The 19,345-nt window shown below is 43.2% G+C and overlaps 1 protein-coding gene across 1 annotated transcript in view; it reads right to left on the bottom strand.

Moving 5' to 3' along the window:
* Positions 1–19,345, bottom strand: part of LOC105308431 (ryanodine receptor 2-like) — a 123,503-nt gene that overhangs the window by 19,440 nt on the left and 84,718 nt on the right. Inside the window, exons 17-20 of the mRNA XM_011384404.1 lie at positions 11,843–12,002; positions 8,820–8,967; positions 7,412–7,419; positions 6,830–6,889 (exon numbers count right to left, since the gene is read on the bottom strand). Of these exons, the coding sequence (XP_011382706.1) occupies positions 6,830–6,889; positions 7,412–7,419; positions 8,820–8,967; positions 11,843–12,002 (376 nt within the window). The remainder of the gene's footprint in view (positions 1–6,829; positions 6,890–7,411; positions 7,420–8,819; positions 8,968–11,842; positions 12,003–19,345) is intronic.

The raw sequence follows: 19,345 nt of genomic DNA, 5'->3' as shown, positions 1-19,345 counted from the left end.
GAGAGAAAAGGCTCAAACTGCGGGGCGGGCGACCACCCAGGGACTGCCCGGCTAGCCGCGAGGGCCCCCACCCCGGCCTTCTCTGTAGCGACACACACGCGTGCACACGCACACACACGCACATACACACGCACACGCGCTGTTTCAGAGATTTGGGAGAAAGACAAAACGTTCCCGTCTGACGCCAGGATCAGGTGCGGCAAAGGGAGGTGACACCTGTAGGAGGTGACATCGGTAGGGGTGACATCTGTAAGGGGTGACCTCTGTAGGGGTGACCTCTGTAGGAGGCGACTTCTGTAGGAGGCGACCTCTGTAGGGGGCGACCTCTGTAGGGGGTGACCTCTGTAGGAAATGACATCTGTAAGGGGTGACATCTGTAGGGGGTGACATCTGTAGGAAATGACATCTGTAAGGGGTGACATCTGTAGGGGTGACATCTGTAGGGGTGACATCTGTAGGGGTGACATCTGTAGGGGCGACATCTGTAGGGGGTGACACCTGTAGGGGTGACACCTGTAGGGGTGACATCTGTAGGGGTGACATCTGTAGGGGGTGACATCTGTAGGAGGTGACATCTGTAGGGGGTGACATCTGTAGGGAGTGACATCTGTAGGGGGTGATATCTGTAGGGGGTGACATCTGTAGGAGGTGACATCTGTAGGAGGCGACATCTGTAGGGGGCGACACCTGTAGGGGTGACATCTGTAAGGGGTGACATCTGTAGGGGTGACATCTGTAGGGGCGACATCTGTAGGGGCGACCTCTGTAGGGGTTTCCTCTGTAGGGGGTGACATCTGTAAGGGGTGACATCTGTAGGGGTGACATCTGTAGGGAGTGACATCTGTAGGGGTTTCCTCTGTAGGGGGTGACATCTGTAAGGGGTGACATCTGTAGGGGTGACATCTGTAGGGGTGACATCTGTAGGGAGTGACATCTGTAAGGAGTGACATCTGTAGGGGTGACATCTGTAGGGGTGCCATCTGTAGGAGATGCGCGTGAGTTGAGTGGGCCAGGGGTGTGAAACCTCAGACCTTAGAACCTGGGGCCTGGACAGCCAGGAGAATGGGAGCTCCAGGAAGTCACAGGGGAGGAGGACGGGGTCCACCGAACTGACACCTCAAAGGATACGGTCAGTCAGCTGGGGTCGGGGTTAGATAAAGAGAAGGAAAAAGAAGCGATTAGACCACAGTCGCCCAGCTAACGAATGGCAGAAGCGGGGAGCGGCCTCACGCTGCGTTCTCTGCACTCCGAGTAGCTGGCACAAAGTGTGTGACAGGGCTAAGAATTAGCTCGCACCTGCTCTCCTTTTAAGAATTGGGAAAGACCTCATAAAAAAGGTTTAACAGCCTAACCACCGATTCAAACGATAATCTACATCGTCTTTAACAATTTAAGATCAGATTGGAGTAAAAAATAAATGACTACGAGGTCCTAGCACATAACAGGAGCTCATTGAATGAAATGATCATTTAAAGAAATGTGGTGATTACAGGGCTTGCAGCTGAACTGCATGTGCTGAAAACCCTTTCAACAATGGGGTTAATTTTCTGAAAAGCAACACTTTGTTTTTCCACCTTCCTCCCGACAACGCACATGCACACACCTTAGCACCTAGTCTGCTCCAAGCAGCTCTCAGGTCTATAGCAGTGACAGCCTCAAACTCAAATGCCACCTTACATGTGTGCGTGCACGCACACACACACATATCATGCAATATATTCAGACATCATCCTGGAAAACAAATGCCCTGGCTCTCGCCAAGCCGGCGGAGCAGGTGAACACGGCGCTCATCACCTCCCACAACCACGTCCATATCATAACTGACTACAGAGTCATCAACCTGGGGAGCCATCTGAAGACCAGCCCAACAGCAGGCCATAAAGAAATGAGGACATAAAAAAGCAGCCACGTCGAGACCGCAATCCTAATAAAAAAAATTCTGCATTATGTATGTGTAACAAAAAAATGAATGCATTAACATAGCTTAAAAAGATGACATTTATAATACTGTATGGAGCGCACGGCATGTACAAAATTCTCTGCTACTGATGCGTTCCGGGTGGGGGTGGGCAGGGGCCTGAATGAGAGAAACATCGCTATCATGAAGGATAAATAACCCCATGTCTATTAATAACCGAATGATTTGTGAAAACCAGGTCAGTAAACTACTTCTTGAGAAAAAATTTAGATATTATGATACTTAAGGCTACACAGAAAATAGCTGTAAATAGGCAATACTGAAAAAAGGAAGTCAAATTTTCAGAGTTAATACTTCTTCAGTAAACAGCACACTGGTCTGTCGCTTCCTTAAATCCTGAGTGTAACTTTCCGGAAAGTACTGTAAGAGACAGGATATGAGCTGTGCACTGCACAAATGTTTGGAGATTACTTTCCAGGAAAGAACAAAGCTTTCATGTAGGTACACTTATTTTTAATTATGTCAACATTTGCAAATAAAATGGTACATTATATTCCTAGTACAACCTAGGAGATAAAACTCCCAATTTTCTAAGGATGGACACTCGGTTTTTTAGAATTCTAAACTACTGAAAAACTCACAGGTTCATTTTCCCTTTCTATGTTTCCACGGCAATGGATTCCACTAGTATGCACAGTGTGCTCAAGGAATGCAAACTAACTTAAATACTGGCTTAAGTCGAATATACTGGAAGGTGAACTTGAGATACAAATAGATAATTTCCTTAAAAGCCCACTAGGAATTTCTTTTGGTTTTAAGACTTAGCACTGATCCTCTCCACTGATATGCATAATAAAAATAGGAGTCGGACCATATGAAAATCTGTGGCGACAGCAGGTGACAGTGAAGAATTTCTCAGTCCTCTCATTTTTTCCTGCTGCACCGTTCTTACACTGACGAGACTCAGCCTGCACTTGGAATGAATATGCTCTTCACACAGACCCATTAGATCTTCCTCAGATGCCTGTGTGGTCCACAGCTCTTGTTCTGCATTTCTTACGTTAGTTTAGGAGAGCTTGCAACCATGGCAACATTCTGTTTCTTGATAAAATATTAATACTCAATGAAAATCTGAATCCACAGAAGTTATTAAAAAAAAAAAAAAAAAAGACCCAGAGAATCTTAACAAGCTTCTTTCGAAAATCCTGTGGCGTCAAGCCGCCAGGCACAAAGTGGGTGCTCTATCAACACTTGCTGAACTGAATCGGGGAACAAAGACTCCCCGGAGCCCAGGCCCGTGGGGATGGTCTGCACCACTGTCCCCCAAACATGCAATTCTCAGACTCTGCTGATTTTAAACACTCTGCATTCATATATGTTTGGTAGGCAATTCTAGCTCATGTAGTGTGTTATATAAATGATTTCTGTGTTGTTATAATGGATATTTTTTAAATGACATTAAAAAATGAAGTCAGCAGATATATTCCTAATGCACTTTATCAAGGCTGTTGGTACTCAAAGAAGAAATTCAGGAATTATGCCTTTAATAAACCATCTCAAGATTAAGGGCAAGGTCTGAATAGTGCCTGTGTTCCCAGTGCCCTGGAGACACTGACAGAGGGGACACACGTTAATGACCCATCTAATAAGGCCTAAGGAAGCAGTGAGGCTGCCCCCAAAACCATCCATTTAAAAGACACTGACCACTAGAGGGCAGTCGAGATATAATTATGTATTAAAATAGCTACTTATAAAAAGCTGTGAAGGGAAGCAAGCTAGCTTCTTTAAATTTCATACATATCTAGAAATCTTTAGGTGTATTTATATAATTAAAAAGTTATTCATATTAACCAGTCATCCTTTTAATCTCCTGGTATTATTTCTAATTAAACAATTTAAACCTTGATAAAACCTTATAATGAATAAGAATAAATTACTTTTTTAAATGTTTTAAAATATTACTTAGAATACTCCAAAGATAGTACAATTCAAAACTGAGTTTATATAGTCAATTTGTAACATGTAAGCATTCTGCTGACTAACAGAAAATAAACTGTAACCCTGTAAAGTCTAACACATGGGGTTAGACTAAATTCTATCACAATTTTAGTGCCTTTAGCTTTTTTGATGTCATCAAGAGCAGTACAGCCAATTATAAATTAATGTTTTTGCTCTTACCTTAGTGATCACGGAACTTTACTTTAGTCCATAAAATCTCTCACATCTATATTTTCATTTCCATTTCACCATCCTAGTTCTGAAACTCACAATTTTATTCATTTTTTAATTCCCAAAACTAAGCATAAAAGATGTTCAGTAACTAAATATTAAAATCAAATGGAAGTGAGGATTATTTAAAATATGAAAGCAACATGAAATCCGAGATCATGGGTTTTGTAAATATTGGCTCCTTTTCAAAAGTCACTGGAAAGGAGGTAACCATAAGGTAGTAATACATTGTCTCCCAGGGGTGTTAAGAAGATGAAATTATGGTTGTAAGTAGTATAAAATGCTACATGTCATAAGAATAACGTATTATCCAGCATCGCCTTTGAATAAAGTTCTCCCAAAAAATGAATGTGCCAGATGTAACTGACACAGTTTATGTCCTTAACTGATGTCTTCAAAATATAACTATTAATTTTTTTCTGGCAAGCACTGTACATTTCTTTGAACAGGGTAAAGGTACCCTCCTTCCTGGAGAGTGCCATAACTTTTTTAACGCCATTTCTTTTGTTTGAATTAGTAACGCAAAGAGCGTACAGAATTTCATAGAAATGGTGTGTAGTGAAATGTGCACCTCCGCTCCCACGGCTGTCGCCAGCCCCCTAGGTGGCCTTCCTGGTAGCGGTCACTGTTGCCATCGTCTTCTGTCCTTCCAGAGCTGTCTGTGCATATGCAAGCGTTGACTTAGATATTCTTCTTTATGACTCAAATGGCACCGTGCTCTTGGCCCAGTTCAGGACTCTGCTATTTTACCTTAATAAACCTGAGATTGTTCCCTATTGGTACTTCATTAGCGGCTTGCTAATATTCCATCGTAAGAATGTACCATGATATTTTTAACCAGCTCCCGTACCAAAGTTTAGTCCAATCTTCTGGGTTTTGCCTGTGTGCATGTTTTACCTGTGTGCGTGTATGTGTGTGCACGTGCGTGTGCGCGTGTGTGCTGGGTGTCAAGTACAGAAGCCTGTCATCCGGCTCACTCATACAGTTCTGTTGGACTGTGTAAGTCTCTTCTGCTGCTCTGCTTTGTTTTGCTTTGTTTTGCTTTGTTTTGCTTTCCTGCATCCTTGATCATCGAATGCGTTTCCTCACCCTCCTCCACCATCGACATCGCTCTAATGTGTGTGGTGTTTTTCCTTGGATATGTATGTATTTTTGTTAAGCTCTAAAATACTGTTTACTGTGTATTTAGAAATTATATTAATGGCTGCCTATTATTTTTTAACATTCCTATTATTTTTCCTAACTTATTTCCCATAAATGGACACCTGCGATGCTCTCAGCTTTCATGATCACAAATGATGCTGTAATAAACACATTCGCACATACTCCCGTACCGACGTACACATGACGGTTTCTACATCTGAGTGTCGCATTGCTGGGCCAGACTCAGGCTCCTGGTATTACAAGTTTTCCACTCATCAGCTTTGCCAGGTATAAACTTCCGCCTGAAACACATGGGATTTCTATCTTCTCCATCCTGTCAACATTTGATACCATAAAGTTTGCTGATTATTTTAATTTGTTGTATATAAAGTGAGAATTATTTTAGTTTGCATCTCTCTGGTGGTTAGGGATATCTGAAATATCTTCATATGCTTTTCCAGTCTATGAAGTTTCCCCTCCTATTTCTATATGTTGCCTATTTGTCTTTTTTTAATTGAAGTATAATTGAGATATATTAGTTTCGGATGTACAACATAGTGATCCAGTATTTGAATATACTGCAAAATTATCACTATAAGTCTAGTTAACATCCATCGCCGCACCGTTACAAAACTTCTTCCTTGTGATGAGTACTTTTAGGATCTACCCCTCTCCTGCAGTTTTCACGTATGCAGACGGTATTGTGAATGCGGCCGCCGGGACTTATTTCATAACTGGAAATTTGTGTCTTCTGATCCCTTCACTCATTTCACCCATAACTAACACTTTGACCGTGATTAACTGTCCTTGAAGACTCAAGGTTATCGTTAAAGCTATCACTTAGAACTGGGTCAGCTTGACTTAGGCAGCATTTTCTCAGTGCGACTGTCAGTGAGTCCCAGGAAGGCAACGGTGTGGGGAGCACCTAGGAATGTGAAGTAAACAACGTCTAAACACACAGTGAAGCAGAGTTGGGGTGGGGGTAGACGGAAGAATGGATAACTACATATTTATCAAGACACCAGATGCCCAAAATGTATTCCTATGGAAAGGAATGAAAATAAATTATGGGGATATCGGATGGTTGGTGTGTCAGACTTTAAACCCGGGGTGATTTTCCCGCAAATTTTATTATTCTCATTACAACATCTTTCCGACAGAAAAGATACTGATAGTCATCTCTCCTAGCTAATACTCCATAAGGATACACAATGTAAAGAAGTATATATAAAGTCAAAAGAGAGCTCAAAAACTTCTGTGACTATTCTATTCTTCATATACCTAATAGAGTAATTGAATCAAATCTAAAACTAATGTATGCAAAAACACTGGAAAGTGCAATATTATCATAAGGTATTACTAATAAATATTTGTATGTACCCAGTTGTTTGTTAAAAATTACATTTGATAGGTCAAAGAGGACTTGCGGGCTGTGAAAGCAGGAGCTCTTAACACCGTGGCTACAGACCACGGTTGTCCCTAGAATGGCATCGTCACTGAACGTGCTGTCCTGAGGAGGGGTGGCACAGGGCCACTCACCACTATGAGAGTGTACTCATGATAATCCACGATCGCCGACGTGGGAAAAGAAATAACTGTCTGAAAGTTTAGTCAGAAAAAGAACATTTAAGATCAATTAACTCTTGGAAAGATTTATAAAGTCAGTAGATCCCTAAGAAGGCTGATCATGACAAAAACAGAGAAAACAAACTGACAATATCAAGAAAGAAAAGAGATGTCACTACAGATCCCACAGATATTGGAGGGATACTAAGGGACAAGTAGAACAACTTTATGCCAAGAAATACAGCAACTTAAATGAAATAAACTAGTTTGCTGGAAAAAAATATAACCTGCCAGAACTGGCATAAGAAATAGCAAATCTAAATATCTCCTGTAGTTATTAAAGAAACTGAATTCATAATCAGATACCTTTTCTAAAGGATAAAATTCCAGGCCCAGATGGTTTTAATGACATATTCTACAAAAAAAAAATTAAGGAAGAATAATATAAAACAAATACAAACTCAGAAAACAGAGGAGAAGAAAACATCTCTTAACTTCTAAGGTCAATATTACCCTGATATAAAAATCTGATAAAGACAGAAGAAAATTACCTACCAGCATTCCTTATAGACAGATGCAAAAATCTTTAACAAAATAGCAAACAGAATCCAGCTATATGTAAAAAAGGATATTACACCACAACCAAGTAGAATTATCCCAGAAATGCAAACTTGTTTTAACATTCAAAAATCAACATTATTCACAATATTAGCAGCATGTAGTAAGCACTAAACATTAGTTATTATCGCTATTTAAGATCTGGATGCCTATGCACAGACTATACTGAAAATATTAGTAATTAGAGGCTATTTGGGATAGGTTTTTTTAAAATTTTCTATAAAAAAGGCATTATAATGAAATATACAGTCCTCATTTCATTTTTGCCAACTTTAAAATATGGATATTAATACTCTGAAGATAATAAACAAAAACCTCATTTAACTTGGAGTTGGGGAAGGCCTGTAGGGGGAGCTTTCGTGGCCTAAACCTCATCAATCACCCCAAACAGAAAGAGTATTTTCCGTCTCAAACAGGATAATGTTTTCCTATTCTATTAGTCCAGCGGGAAAAAGAATCACCTCACCTGTCAACCAACCACTCAGCCAAGCAGACAGACTGTTACAAATCAGCCAATGAAAAGCCACTACACTTAGAACCCCCAGTTCCTCCGATAGACTCTGTGCTTACCATAGCCCCTCTGAACACCTCCCTTTCTTTTAAAAAATAATATGTTTCCCCTTTGGTCTCTGGATCTGCAGGTGGTTTGCTATTGGACCACATATTCTGAATTGCAATTCTTTTTGTTCCAGAATAAACTCATTTTGCTGGAGAAATATCTGGCTGTCTATTTGCTTAAGGTCAACAATACCAACACATACTGCACAAGCAAAAGATTAACGTGTCGATCATTTAAAGCATATTCTCAGAAGGTATTATTTAAGGAAAATGTGTTCTTTACAGAACCTTCAAAAATCCATTTATTCAGCACATAGTTATCGAGTGCCTATTCTAATGTTTTCCTTAAAGCAAAAGATCGCACCAATTAATACTGCCTACATGAACGGGTAACATAACGAAGGTTTAGAAAACGCTAGCTCCCACTATGGTTTATGCCCCTAAACAACTAAAACCAGCTCTTCTGCAGCAGGGTCAGAGAGGGGCAACGCCAGCATCAGGTGGTTAAGTGTCCACCTCGGACTCTTGGGGGAGGTACGCCCATTTCCTCCCCCTGAAAAATCGCTGCAGTCCTGAGCCACTCTGCTGAGAGATGGGTCTAACCCTTCGGTGTCCTTTGGGAGAGAAAAAATGCTCTAAACTACATCCTTCATGCTAAATTACAGACCAAAGGACTATGTGTTGTGCTCCCCTTCCATTCGTTTATATGGTTAAAAAACTACTACTATAGTGGGGAAAACAAGGTAAAACTACTACTAAAGAGGGAAACAAGGTAAAACCGAGGTACCGTGATCCTGATCCGGCGCCTCCAGGCTGTAGCCGTACCCCAGCAGCGTGCGCACAGCCTCCCGGAGGCTGTCCTTATTGGATTTCTTGGTTCTGTCATCGAGGAGCGTGTAGGGAACAAGGCGAGGGTTTCTTCTGTTCTTTACATCCTACGGGAAGATAAAGGTGTGTGGTCATCGAAGTAACAGCAACGAGTTTTGAAAATGAGACAGGAAATTCAGCGAAATCAAAGTACAACAAAGTGCACAGCTCTGGGGGTGAGAGCTGGCCTCCCCCATTCCCTCTGTCACCTCAGGCTGCAGACGTGACAGAGACACTAGCGATCTAAAAGGTGTAAAGAAACGAGTGACTGCGTCGATTTAAAGCAAGCCCTCTCTGGGAGGAGAACAGTGAGACTAGCCACAGCAACAGGTGCCAGCTGGAAGGATCTCTTCAACCGCCTTCCATCTGCCACGGTCACAAAGCGATGGGCTAACGTGGAGAACTTATTTCCTTGTGTGGTTGATTGACAGGTCTTGGTTACAGGAAGAGCCAAATTAGCACTGGTCACAGCGATTCTGAGACAGTGAACACGGAAGGCTGCTGTCCCTTCTGACGAGAAAACCCAGTATGTTACGAAAGGCCATTGTCTGACCTAAAATAGCTTGAAAAATACGCGTTGGCTCCATCCACCGGTAAAACCAGGTGAGACCTGGAGTCCTGACACACCTGCGAAACTCACAATGTTCCTGGAAAGAGGCTCCAAGTTCAACCCGCGGTTAAAACCGTGTTGACAAAGTAAGAACACGGGCTCTCTTGCTGTCTCGGCAGACGGACGCCTCCCTTTAGAGTGCGCACGAAACGTACCCCCGCGGGCCGGGCCGGGGGCTGGAGGAGAAACGGCCTCTTCCCGTTCACTCGCTGACTCTGCTGCAGCTTCTGTCACACCTTCCGAATCTCCAGAGGCACGCGCAATTCTCGATTTACCTCGGCACGAGAGGACCTGGAGGCCCTGGGCATCCCCAAACCTTCTCAAGGAAAACAGACCCACGTGGTGCCCGTGGTGGCTGGGCAGGCACAGGGACGGCGCCTACTTTCTGCGTCCCACTCCGGTGATGGACGTGCGCGCCACCCCTGAGCCTGAACGCACGAGCACCTGCGACACCCGCCCGGCAGCAGAACCGCGTGGGCTGCGTGCTGGGTTCAGGGACGCGCGCGCGCACACACACGTGCGCACACACACGCACACACACTCACGCACACACGCACACTCACGCGCGCACACACGTGTACACACACACGCACACACGCACACTCACGCACACACACACTCATGCACACACACGCGCGCACACACACGCACTCACGCGTGCACTCACGCGCACACACACTCAAGCACACACTCATGCACACACACATGCACGCGCACACACACTCACACACGCACACACTCACGCGCGCGCACACTCACGCACACACTCATGCACACACACGCGTGCGCGCGCACACTCACGCACGCGCACACACTCACGCACACACACACTCACGCACACACACTCATGCACACACACATGCGCGCACACGCGCACACTCACGCACACACATGCGCGCGCGCACACGCACACACACTCACGCAGACACACACACTCACTCACACACACTCACGCACACACATGCGCACACTGCTTACGCACATTTAGTGCTGACATTCTCAATTCTCATCAGGTACAACTAGTTTAATTCAACTTAAAAATGTCGTATCATTTTATGACGTAAAGCAAGGCTATTCGAGATTCCTTTAGCCTTCCAAATGACAAAAGTCACTGGCTTACAAGGATCACAAATACATTTTTCAAATCAGCATTTAGGCTTTACCCCAAACCACAGTCTAAGCCCATACGTAACGATCCATCGTATTCCTGAAAATCTTAAGCAAAGGCAACCACCATGCTGGCAAGGGGCCCAGCCCTGACGGAGGCGGGGGAGTTCGGCTCTGGGGTCGATGGGCTGACTGGACCTGGTTCTGCCACCTGCTGGCTGTGGGGTCTGGGTAAACTGCGCTCTAAGGCTCCCCGCACCCCACGTGTGACCTGGGAGTAAAAACCGTTCATCTTTCATGCAACTATTGTAGGAGTTAAAGAAGAAAATGCATTTAACTCGAGGCCCGGGGACGGGCACCTAACACACAGCAACGGCTGCATCGAAGCCGTCAGGGGCCAGCACCGTCGAAGCCTTTGTCGTAAGTTATGTAGTGAAGTTAAATAATCAGTTATGTAGTGAAGTTAAATAATCAGTTATGTAGTGAAGTTAAATAATAATTTAAATAATTTACCGACGAGGAAAACAGGGCCACAGAGAATTTAATTCAAGTCGCCTTCCTGACCTAGGTCACGTGGTCACTGAGTGGCAAGGCTAAAATGTGCACTTAACCCCTCTGTTGACCACTAGCCACAACCACAAGCGCCCCGCTGGCAGAGCCATGACTGAAATCCAGAAACCTCTGAAAACTCAGGTTTTACCAAGTTCAACAAAAACTCGGTGTCAAAACGCGATTTGAGCTGATGTGAGGCTGTTTAGAGTCCTTATTTACCCCTCTGGGTATTATCCTGCCTGCGCTGAGCAGACAGGAATCCACGGTCGGCTGCCCCGAGGGCACCACACACGTGTGACACACTGCCGAGTCACATCGCCACTCTGAAGACCGAGAAACATCCAGATTTGGAAATTCACCTGGCCCCAGGGCTTTGACTAAGGAACATGGACCTCTTCCGTTAGTATTTTATCTCATGTTTCAAGAGTTTCTCCTAAAATACAACCTCAGAGAGAAATGCCACAAAACCACGACATAAACCACTGTTCTGATAATGTTCAGTGTGAAGCTCATGCTCACACCAGTGTTACGATCGTCCAGCACTAACCAGGTGCTTCGGTGCAACTGCACCTTGAGATACCTGTGACAGACAATGTTTTCAGTTGTCATGATTGAATTTCTCCTGCCGCAGACCCCATGGAGCAGCCAGCGTGCCGCGCGAAGTCCCCACGTACCTGCTGGATGCCGTAGGTCCAGCCCTGCCGGATCCGATCCCGGGCCCACACGTTATGGGCGTTTTCTGCCAACTTGTCCACCATTGCCTCCTGAGCCTGGGTGAGTCTGATAAAGGTCAGGTCCATCGGGGCAGGTTTGTAGCCACTTGTCAGCTGGTAGCTACAAAGCAAAAGAAAGACGTCACCGGTCTCCCATGAAGGCCACGTTGAGGAGTCCCCTCGTGCGCCCCGCCCCACCCTGCCTGCACCGTGAGCCGCAGCGGCAGCCGGCAGGCCGGGCCCCGTCCACGCACAGGAAGGCCTTTCTGCCTCATGCCTTCTCTCCAGCTCAGTGTGTGGAAACGGTCTCTGGCACGAGCTCCTGAAACTCAGCCTTCATGACGTTTTAGAAGGTTCTCCCTGGGATTTCCTAGTCTCTATCTTATCTTCCGAAATTATGTAACTAGGGAAAATAAATAATGGGACACTAACATAAATGCATTAGGATTTTCCTATAAAACAACCAACAGCTAGTATCTGAAAGGATACACGGATTCATTCAATAAACAGTACATTAATATAACATTTGAAAGCTGAAGAGAAATGAGAGCTTGCGATGAGAAAGCCATCGAATGTTATAATCGATAGCCGATGCTTTGATTTTCCCTTACAAGATTGAAAATATAAAATTTTTCAACACGCGTAACAGTCAGGCGATAGTAGTGCCCTGCTCCCCCGGACACCCCAGCTGCCCCCTTCTGTCCAGACGCTGAATGGCTGGCGGCTGCTTCTCTCATCCTGTCACCCACTATGCCCTGAAGTCAGGATCCGCTTCTGATCCACTTTTCTAACCGCCGTCATAACACTGCATGGCCTTTCCGTCTACAGTTTTTGAAAGAATTAACCTTATAAAGATACATGCATCTCCGTCTCAAAAACTCTCCTTCTGTGCACGTGAAAAGAAAATTCACTAGGTAATTATGCTAGGTTAAAAAATAAATTATCTGAATGTGAGAAAACGCTCTTCAGGACAAAATTGTGTCCTCTTCACCCTTTTAATCATTCTGCGTCGCGTCATTACGAGCTACGCAGCCTGACGGCGGGAGTCGGGGGGCTCTGTTCCTTGCTGCCTCGGCTGGGGCCTGGCACGTGACAGGCATTCAATTAAAATGCGTCGAATGGATCGACGTGTTACAGCCATAGATAACTTTTTGAGGTTGACTAAAGTTGACTTTACCTTTACTACACCTATTTCATTATAAGACATTTCATATTTTATAAGTCATTTATAGACAAAAGATTTAAAAATCTTTTGTTTTAAAGTAGATGAGACTGGTCTGGCCATCACAGCAACCATGCTATCTACTGCCTGTATCATTCAGTTGGCATCCGCGAGCTAAATTTACAGACAGAAAGTTTTGTTCTGTTTTAAATCAGAACTCTGAATGTTTGGGGAGTTAACATTATTTTTTCTTTTTATTTTTTATAATGAAGCCACATGGACTTTTTAACCATTCATAAAAATCATTATATTTTATAGAACTCTGATGTTTAAATAAACAAATCTATCAAATGTAAGCACAGCCTATATACAAGTTCTCATTCGGAAAATCCTTTCTCAAGAAAGAGCTCGCCACGCGTTTCGAGGGCACCAACGGGAGGTAAGGTGGCTCCGTGTCCCGATGTCGCGTCACCAACAGGAAGCGGGGGGCGGGAGCAGCGACAAGGTCTGTGTTTTGTGCTCCCCCATCTCCCGTCTCTACTTCTCGCCCACTCCTGGCTTCCGCCCAGCGCAAAGCACACGATTCTCCTTCTTTCATTCATTCTCCAGCGGCCCCCACCCTCCTGGCTGCCCCAGAGGCGACACACACGGCAAAGTTTTGAGACTAATCTGCAAGTAAGTGATGGGCGCCCGTGCTGCCTCCGCGGGGGCTGTGCCTGTCCTGGAAGAGGGGAGAGCCTTCCTCCCCCTGCAGCCATCAGAAGGCGGTCTACTAATGCGTAACGCTGCATAAATCTGTCAGAGCATCTCGCTTCATTTTCTAAACGTCCTTCTGGAGCTTCCGCCAGAGCTGCGTTAATCTGCGATCTCAGTGAAAACCCATGACGTGCATTTGCATCTGCTGACTTGAAGCAGCACAACGATAAACCCAGGCTCATTTTCAGATGTGGAAAATGCAGAACCTTCCCTCACAACCCTGTGTGAGAAAGGGCCGAAACCTGGAAGTGAGTCTTTTAACGGCTCCTCCCACCCAAATCAAAGTCACTCCCGCTTCACACGAACCTCATTTCCACACTGCTGCACTGTAAATAACCTTCTGCAGTGAAAATAGATGCGAACGTGTAAAATTAATAGGCTTCTAGCCACTGCAAAAGACAAAATACGCTGACTCATAAATGTTTACCCGATATGAATGAGGTGGCAACGATGATTTATAAAGTCATTTTTGTTGTAGTACATGTTGACAGACTAAGAATTAAGTGATTATAGCAAAATGAGATTTTTGTTAAGTGCATAAATGTACTTTGCCACACCATGTCCATTTCATCTTATTAATACAATCAATGAACTGCTAATATGAACTATTATCTTTTTTTCTTTTCAATAAAGTGTGATGACATGAATCTTCAAAGCGAAATGGTTTCAAGAAAAGTGTCAGATTTATGTCCAGAAATTTATAAGAAATAAAGAAAAGATTCCTGTAACAATTCTTGGGAAGCAGAACTTCATAGCCCAAATAACAGGGAAAAGCCGTATCACGAGTGACTATATGAAAACAAAATACGCATGGCTCATATTAAAGACACGTATGACATTCCACCTTCTCCAGCTTCCTGGGAAATTCTGCCAGAATCAGAACACAGATCTCTTTCTCCTGCAATCTACCGACTCAGTAGTATAGTTTTCACTTCTCCTCTTTAAATGCAAGGTCTCTGTGCCATTGACCAAACGGCAAAAAATACATTCAATACATTCTCTTTCTCGGACATCAAGTTCTGCAGTTATTAGTTCTTAGATGTGTTTTGACGTAGCACATAACACGATAAAATTACTTTTAAGACACGGATTAATAATCTACATAAACTGTAGCAAAAATTTTTTTTAAATACCTCTTTGCATAAGAAAAAACCAAAACTGGCAAACTGCCAGCTTCGTTGGCATCCAGTTGCCAAAGATATAAACACAAAGCTGACGGCTGCTGTCCCGTTAAGCAGTGGTTCAGTTCCCGCTTCGTTCCCGCCTGTCCTACGCTTTTCCCAAAGCAGGTTTTCTGAACGAGCCTTTGGAAATAGTGTAACATCGCTCAAGGGCCAAGTCACGTGGTGCCACGAAGCACGTGGCAGGGAACCAAAGCCAGCACGCAGCAGCCTCGTCCTCTCTTCCAGCTCGCCCACCCTTTCCAGTTTCCTGATTGAGGATGAATCACGTGAGATGAAGCTGAGATGTCACCACGTGGTGACAGATGTGAGGTCAACACGGAAAGATGACGTCCGAGTTCAGTGGACGCTCGCTGTAAATTTCAAAACCAAATCAGCCTTTCAAGTCCCGCGAAGCAAATGGGAACATCTCGGATGACGGCACACCAGAGATACTACGAACAAGTTCCGCCGGAAGCACGTCTAAGAATGAATACTGGGCTGGTGTGCTCACAGGAAGGACATGAAGAATATTTGACGACCTTCTCCAGAAAACGATTACGGAAGAATTCGTTTCAATACAGAAATTAGAAGGGAAAGGACGAGGGATAAATTCCTTCCTTGCTTTGATTTTAAATAAACGTAATAGGATGACATGCCCTATGCCTGTCCCCCCATCGCACTCTGAACCCAATTCCTTCTGATTCCAAGGCCTTTTCCCACCCCACAGCCTCCACTGTCCCAAGAAAGGGTCATTTTTAGAAACAGATCAAAAATATAAAGCCATTCTTGGATTTTGTTTTTAAAATCGGCTTTGAAAAGTCACTGCAGAGACCGCAGTCTTTTGAAAAAGGCCTCTTGATATTAAGAAGCTATAAAAGAGCAAGGTCCTGACACCCTGGGACTTAAGGGAGGACCGAGGAAGAGTGGCTCTTCGGTCCCCGACAGGCTGCCGGTCCCAGGGCCCGGAGGAGAGGTGGAGGGGGCGGGGGCAGTCTCTCTGCCCTGTCCACAGATCCCAGAGCCAGCGGAACTTCTGCCTCGACTCCTGGATCGTACCCAGGAGGACAGCCAGGCCCGGGGTCCCCCACACCCGAGCCCTCGGGCAGCACAGCTCCAGAAAGATGCGACAGCAAACCAAGTCCAGGCTGAGAGGTGGCCCTCCCTCCACGTCCACCCCAGGCTGCAGGACAGCACCCTCAGGCGCCTGCACTCCCCAAAGGGGCAGGAACAACGGGGTCCCGCAGGGGTGAGAAGCCCAGTGTGCAGAGGGAAGCAGGCAGTAAACAAAATAAGTGTAAAATTGCAATGTGAGTGCTCTGGGGAAAAATCAAGTAGAAAAGGGTGTCTAGGAGGAAGGACACTGTTAAATAGGGTACAGTTTTAAAGAGATCGAGGAAGGTGGCTTTGAGAAGATGATTTTCGAATCAACACTTAAAAGTGAGAATAAACACAAACATTGTTTTAACTGAGTTTGCACTGCATAGACTGAGGCTAACTTACTACAACCAAGCTGCATTCTGCCTCTGAGGCCCATTGGTTTAAATACAAAATCGAGCCCAATCAGAGAAAGCGAAGGACATGACATTAGCACATTGTAAAATCTGTGGTCTGTGAAATTTACTCACTGCACATAAAAAAAAAATGTAAACTTGTTTTCTTTTTTCCTTCGTAATCACAGTGCCTCGTTATTTCAGAGAAAAATCCAACTGTATTTGTGACAGCGTTTCTCACTTCAGCAAATATTTACATAAGCTGAATTTGTACATGTCCTCGTGTCTATACAAACAGTACATACATATATAGGTCCACACACTCAGCATCATCCAAGCGGTCATTCCAGAAGGTCGTTTTAAAGGGACATATTCATCTACGTGTCAAGAATGTCGCTGTTAGCCTTTTATCCACCCACTACGCCTGCGAGATTCCACTGCCCCCGCCCCACCGTTTTAGAAGCCTCTCTGATGATTCTAATATGCTTTTCATAACTCAACACGACCACTTACTTCCCAGGGATGTGACAGGCAACCACCTTCTAACCTGCTATGTTCTGTGTCGATTTAATAGCAGGTAAGTGCTAAAGACAGACATTCTCTATGTTAATCCATCCCTTCATTCCTGGAGGAAATTCAGCTTGGTCGTGATATCCCTTCGTAATAAACCGCTGGATTAAGGTTGCTAATATTTTACTTAGCAATTCTGCATCTACGCCCATCAGAGAGACGGGACCGTAATTCCCCTTCCCGTACTGCCGATCTGGACTTTGGTGTCAAGATTATGTCACTCTCAGGAAATACACTGTAAAGTGTTGTTGTTTTTTTTTCATTCGAGATTATCATTCTTAAATATTTGGTAGAAATCAATTTTAAAAATGCATGTGTGCGTGTGTGTATGTAGATTTTAAACTATTCATTGAATTCTTTTATAGTTACACTTCTATTAACATTTTCTTCTTGAGTCAGTTTTAATATTATTCTACATAATTGTCAGTATCATTTAACTAGAACATTCTGGCATAAACTTATTGCATTTTGCTATTTCTTCTGAACACATTCCTAAAGTTGCTAAAATAAATCTTTCTTTTTTCCTTTATCAGTCTTTTCCTTTATCAGATTTTTCCTGCTTGATAAAACATGCCTTCTCTAAGTTTTGGCTTATATATGCAATGCCTACGTTTTGATATAAAGTCTATTCCTTTTCCATTCTTGTTTTTCAATTTTAGCGATGATATATGTTTGATCCATAAGCTATTTAGAACTGTTTTAAAATTTCTAGATATGTCATGACTGTGTATGATTTCTTGGTTGTTGCTGTCATTCCTTGTGATTCAGTGAACATGAGCCTTATGCTATCAGTGTCCTCGTGTGGTAAAGGATATTAAATGTTGTAAGTGTTCAGTGTCCTACATATGCCAAGCTTTTCATTTGTAGGAGGTTAAATTTTGTTAATGTTCATTAATATTTGCCTGTTGACCATGTCAATTTCTGAGAGCTATACTATGAACGACCACTATGACTGTACATTAGCCTATTTATTTTGAAAAAGCTATTGATACATTGCTGTTTTGCTTTTTCTGAAGCTGTTTTATTGGTGCATACATGAATAGTCATAGTAGGATGCTTTTTTAATCTTTATACAGTGACCTTTTCTTAACTTTGCTTTCAGAACTATTTTGTCTTTTAAAAGATTCTTTTTTGAGTAGTAGTATTGTTTGGTAAATCATATCCTCATTATTTTTAACTTTTCTATGTTTCTTGACGTGTTTGCTATAGCTGTTTTATTTTTGTCAGGTGTGTGCAATGTGAGTTATCTTTCTGAATCCCACCTGACAATCTCTGTATCTTTCTTACCCTTACCATTTAAATGTGTTGTGATTAATGCTATATTTGAATTCATATGTCATGATATTTTGATTTTAAAAAATAATTTTTCTTTTTTTTAATTACAGTTGACATTTGATGCTATTCTATATTAGTTTCAGGTATACAACACAGTGGTTAGACATTTATATCACTGACAAAGTGATCGCTGATTAGTCCAGTGCCCAGCGGGCACTGTACTTAGTTATTACAGTATTATTGACTATATTCCCTGTGCTGTACCTCACGTCCCCGTGACTACTTTGTCCTTCTTAATCCCTTCACTTTTTTCACTCGCTCACCTCAGTCCCCCTCCCATCTGGCACCCATTGTTTGTTCTCTGTTTCTATAAGTCTGTTTCTGTTTCGTTTTTTTGCTTTGTTCTTTAGATTCCACGTCAGTGAAATCATGTGGCGTTTGTCTTTCTCTGTCTTATTTCACTCAGCATAACACCCTCGAGGTCGATCTAAGTTGTTCAGATGGCAATACTTCATTTTTTCTGGCTAAGTAATATTCCATAATATGTATGTTCCACTTCTTCTTTATCTAGTCATCTATCGATGGGTACTTCTGTAGCTTCTATATCTTGTCTACTGTAAATAATGCTGCAATGAACATAGGGGTGCATACATCTTTTTGAATTATTGTTTTGGATTTCTTCAGATAAATATACATAAGTAGAATTGCTGGATCATATGGCAGTCCTATTTTTAATTTTTTAAGAAATCTCCATACTCCTGTCCATAATGGCTACACCAATTTGCAATCCCACCAACAGTGCACAAGGGGTCCCTTTTCTCCACACCCTCACCAACATTTGCTGTTTTTTGATTTACTAATACTAGTCATTCTGACAGGTGTGAGGTGATATCTCATTACGGTTTTAATTTGCATTTCTCTGATGATTAGTGACCTTGAGCATCTTTTCATATGTCTGTATGTCCTCTATGGAGAGATATCTATTCAAGCCCTCTGCCCAACTGTTATTCGGATTTTTTTATTTTGGTGTTGAATTGTATGAGTTCTT

The sequence above is a fragment of the Pteropus vampyrus genome, unplaced genomic scaffold, assembly GCF_000151845.1.
Source record: "Pteropus vampyrus isolate Shadow unplaced genomic scaffold, Pvam_2.0 Scaffold576, whole genome shotgun sequence".
Lineage (NCBI taxonomy): Eukaryota > Metazoa > Chordata > Mammalia > Chiroptera > Pteropodidae > Pteropus > Pteropus vampyrus.
Note: the sequence above shows the minus strand (reverse complement) of the source record. Positions and strands in the feature narration are given on the sequence as shown.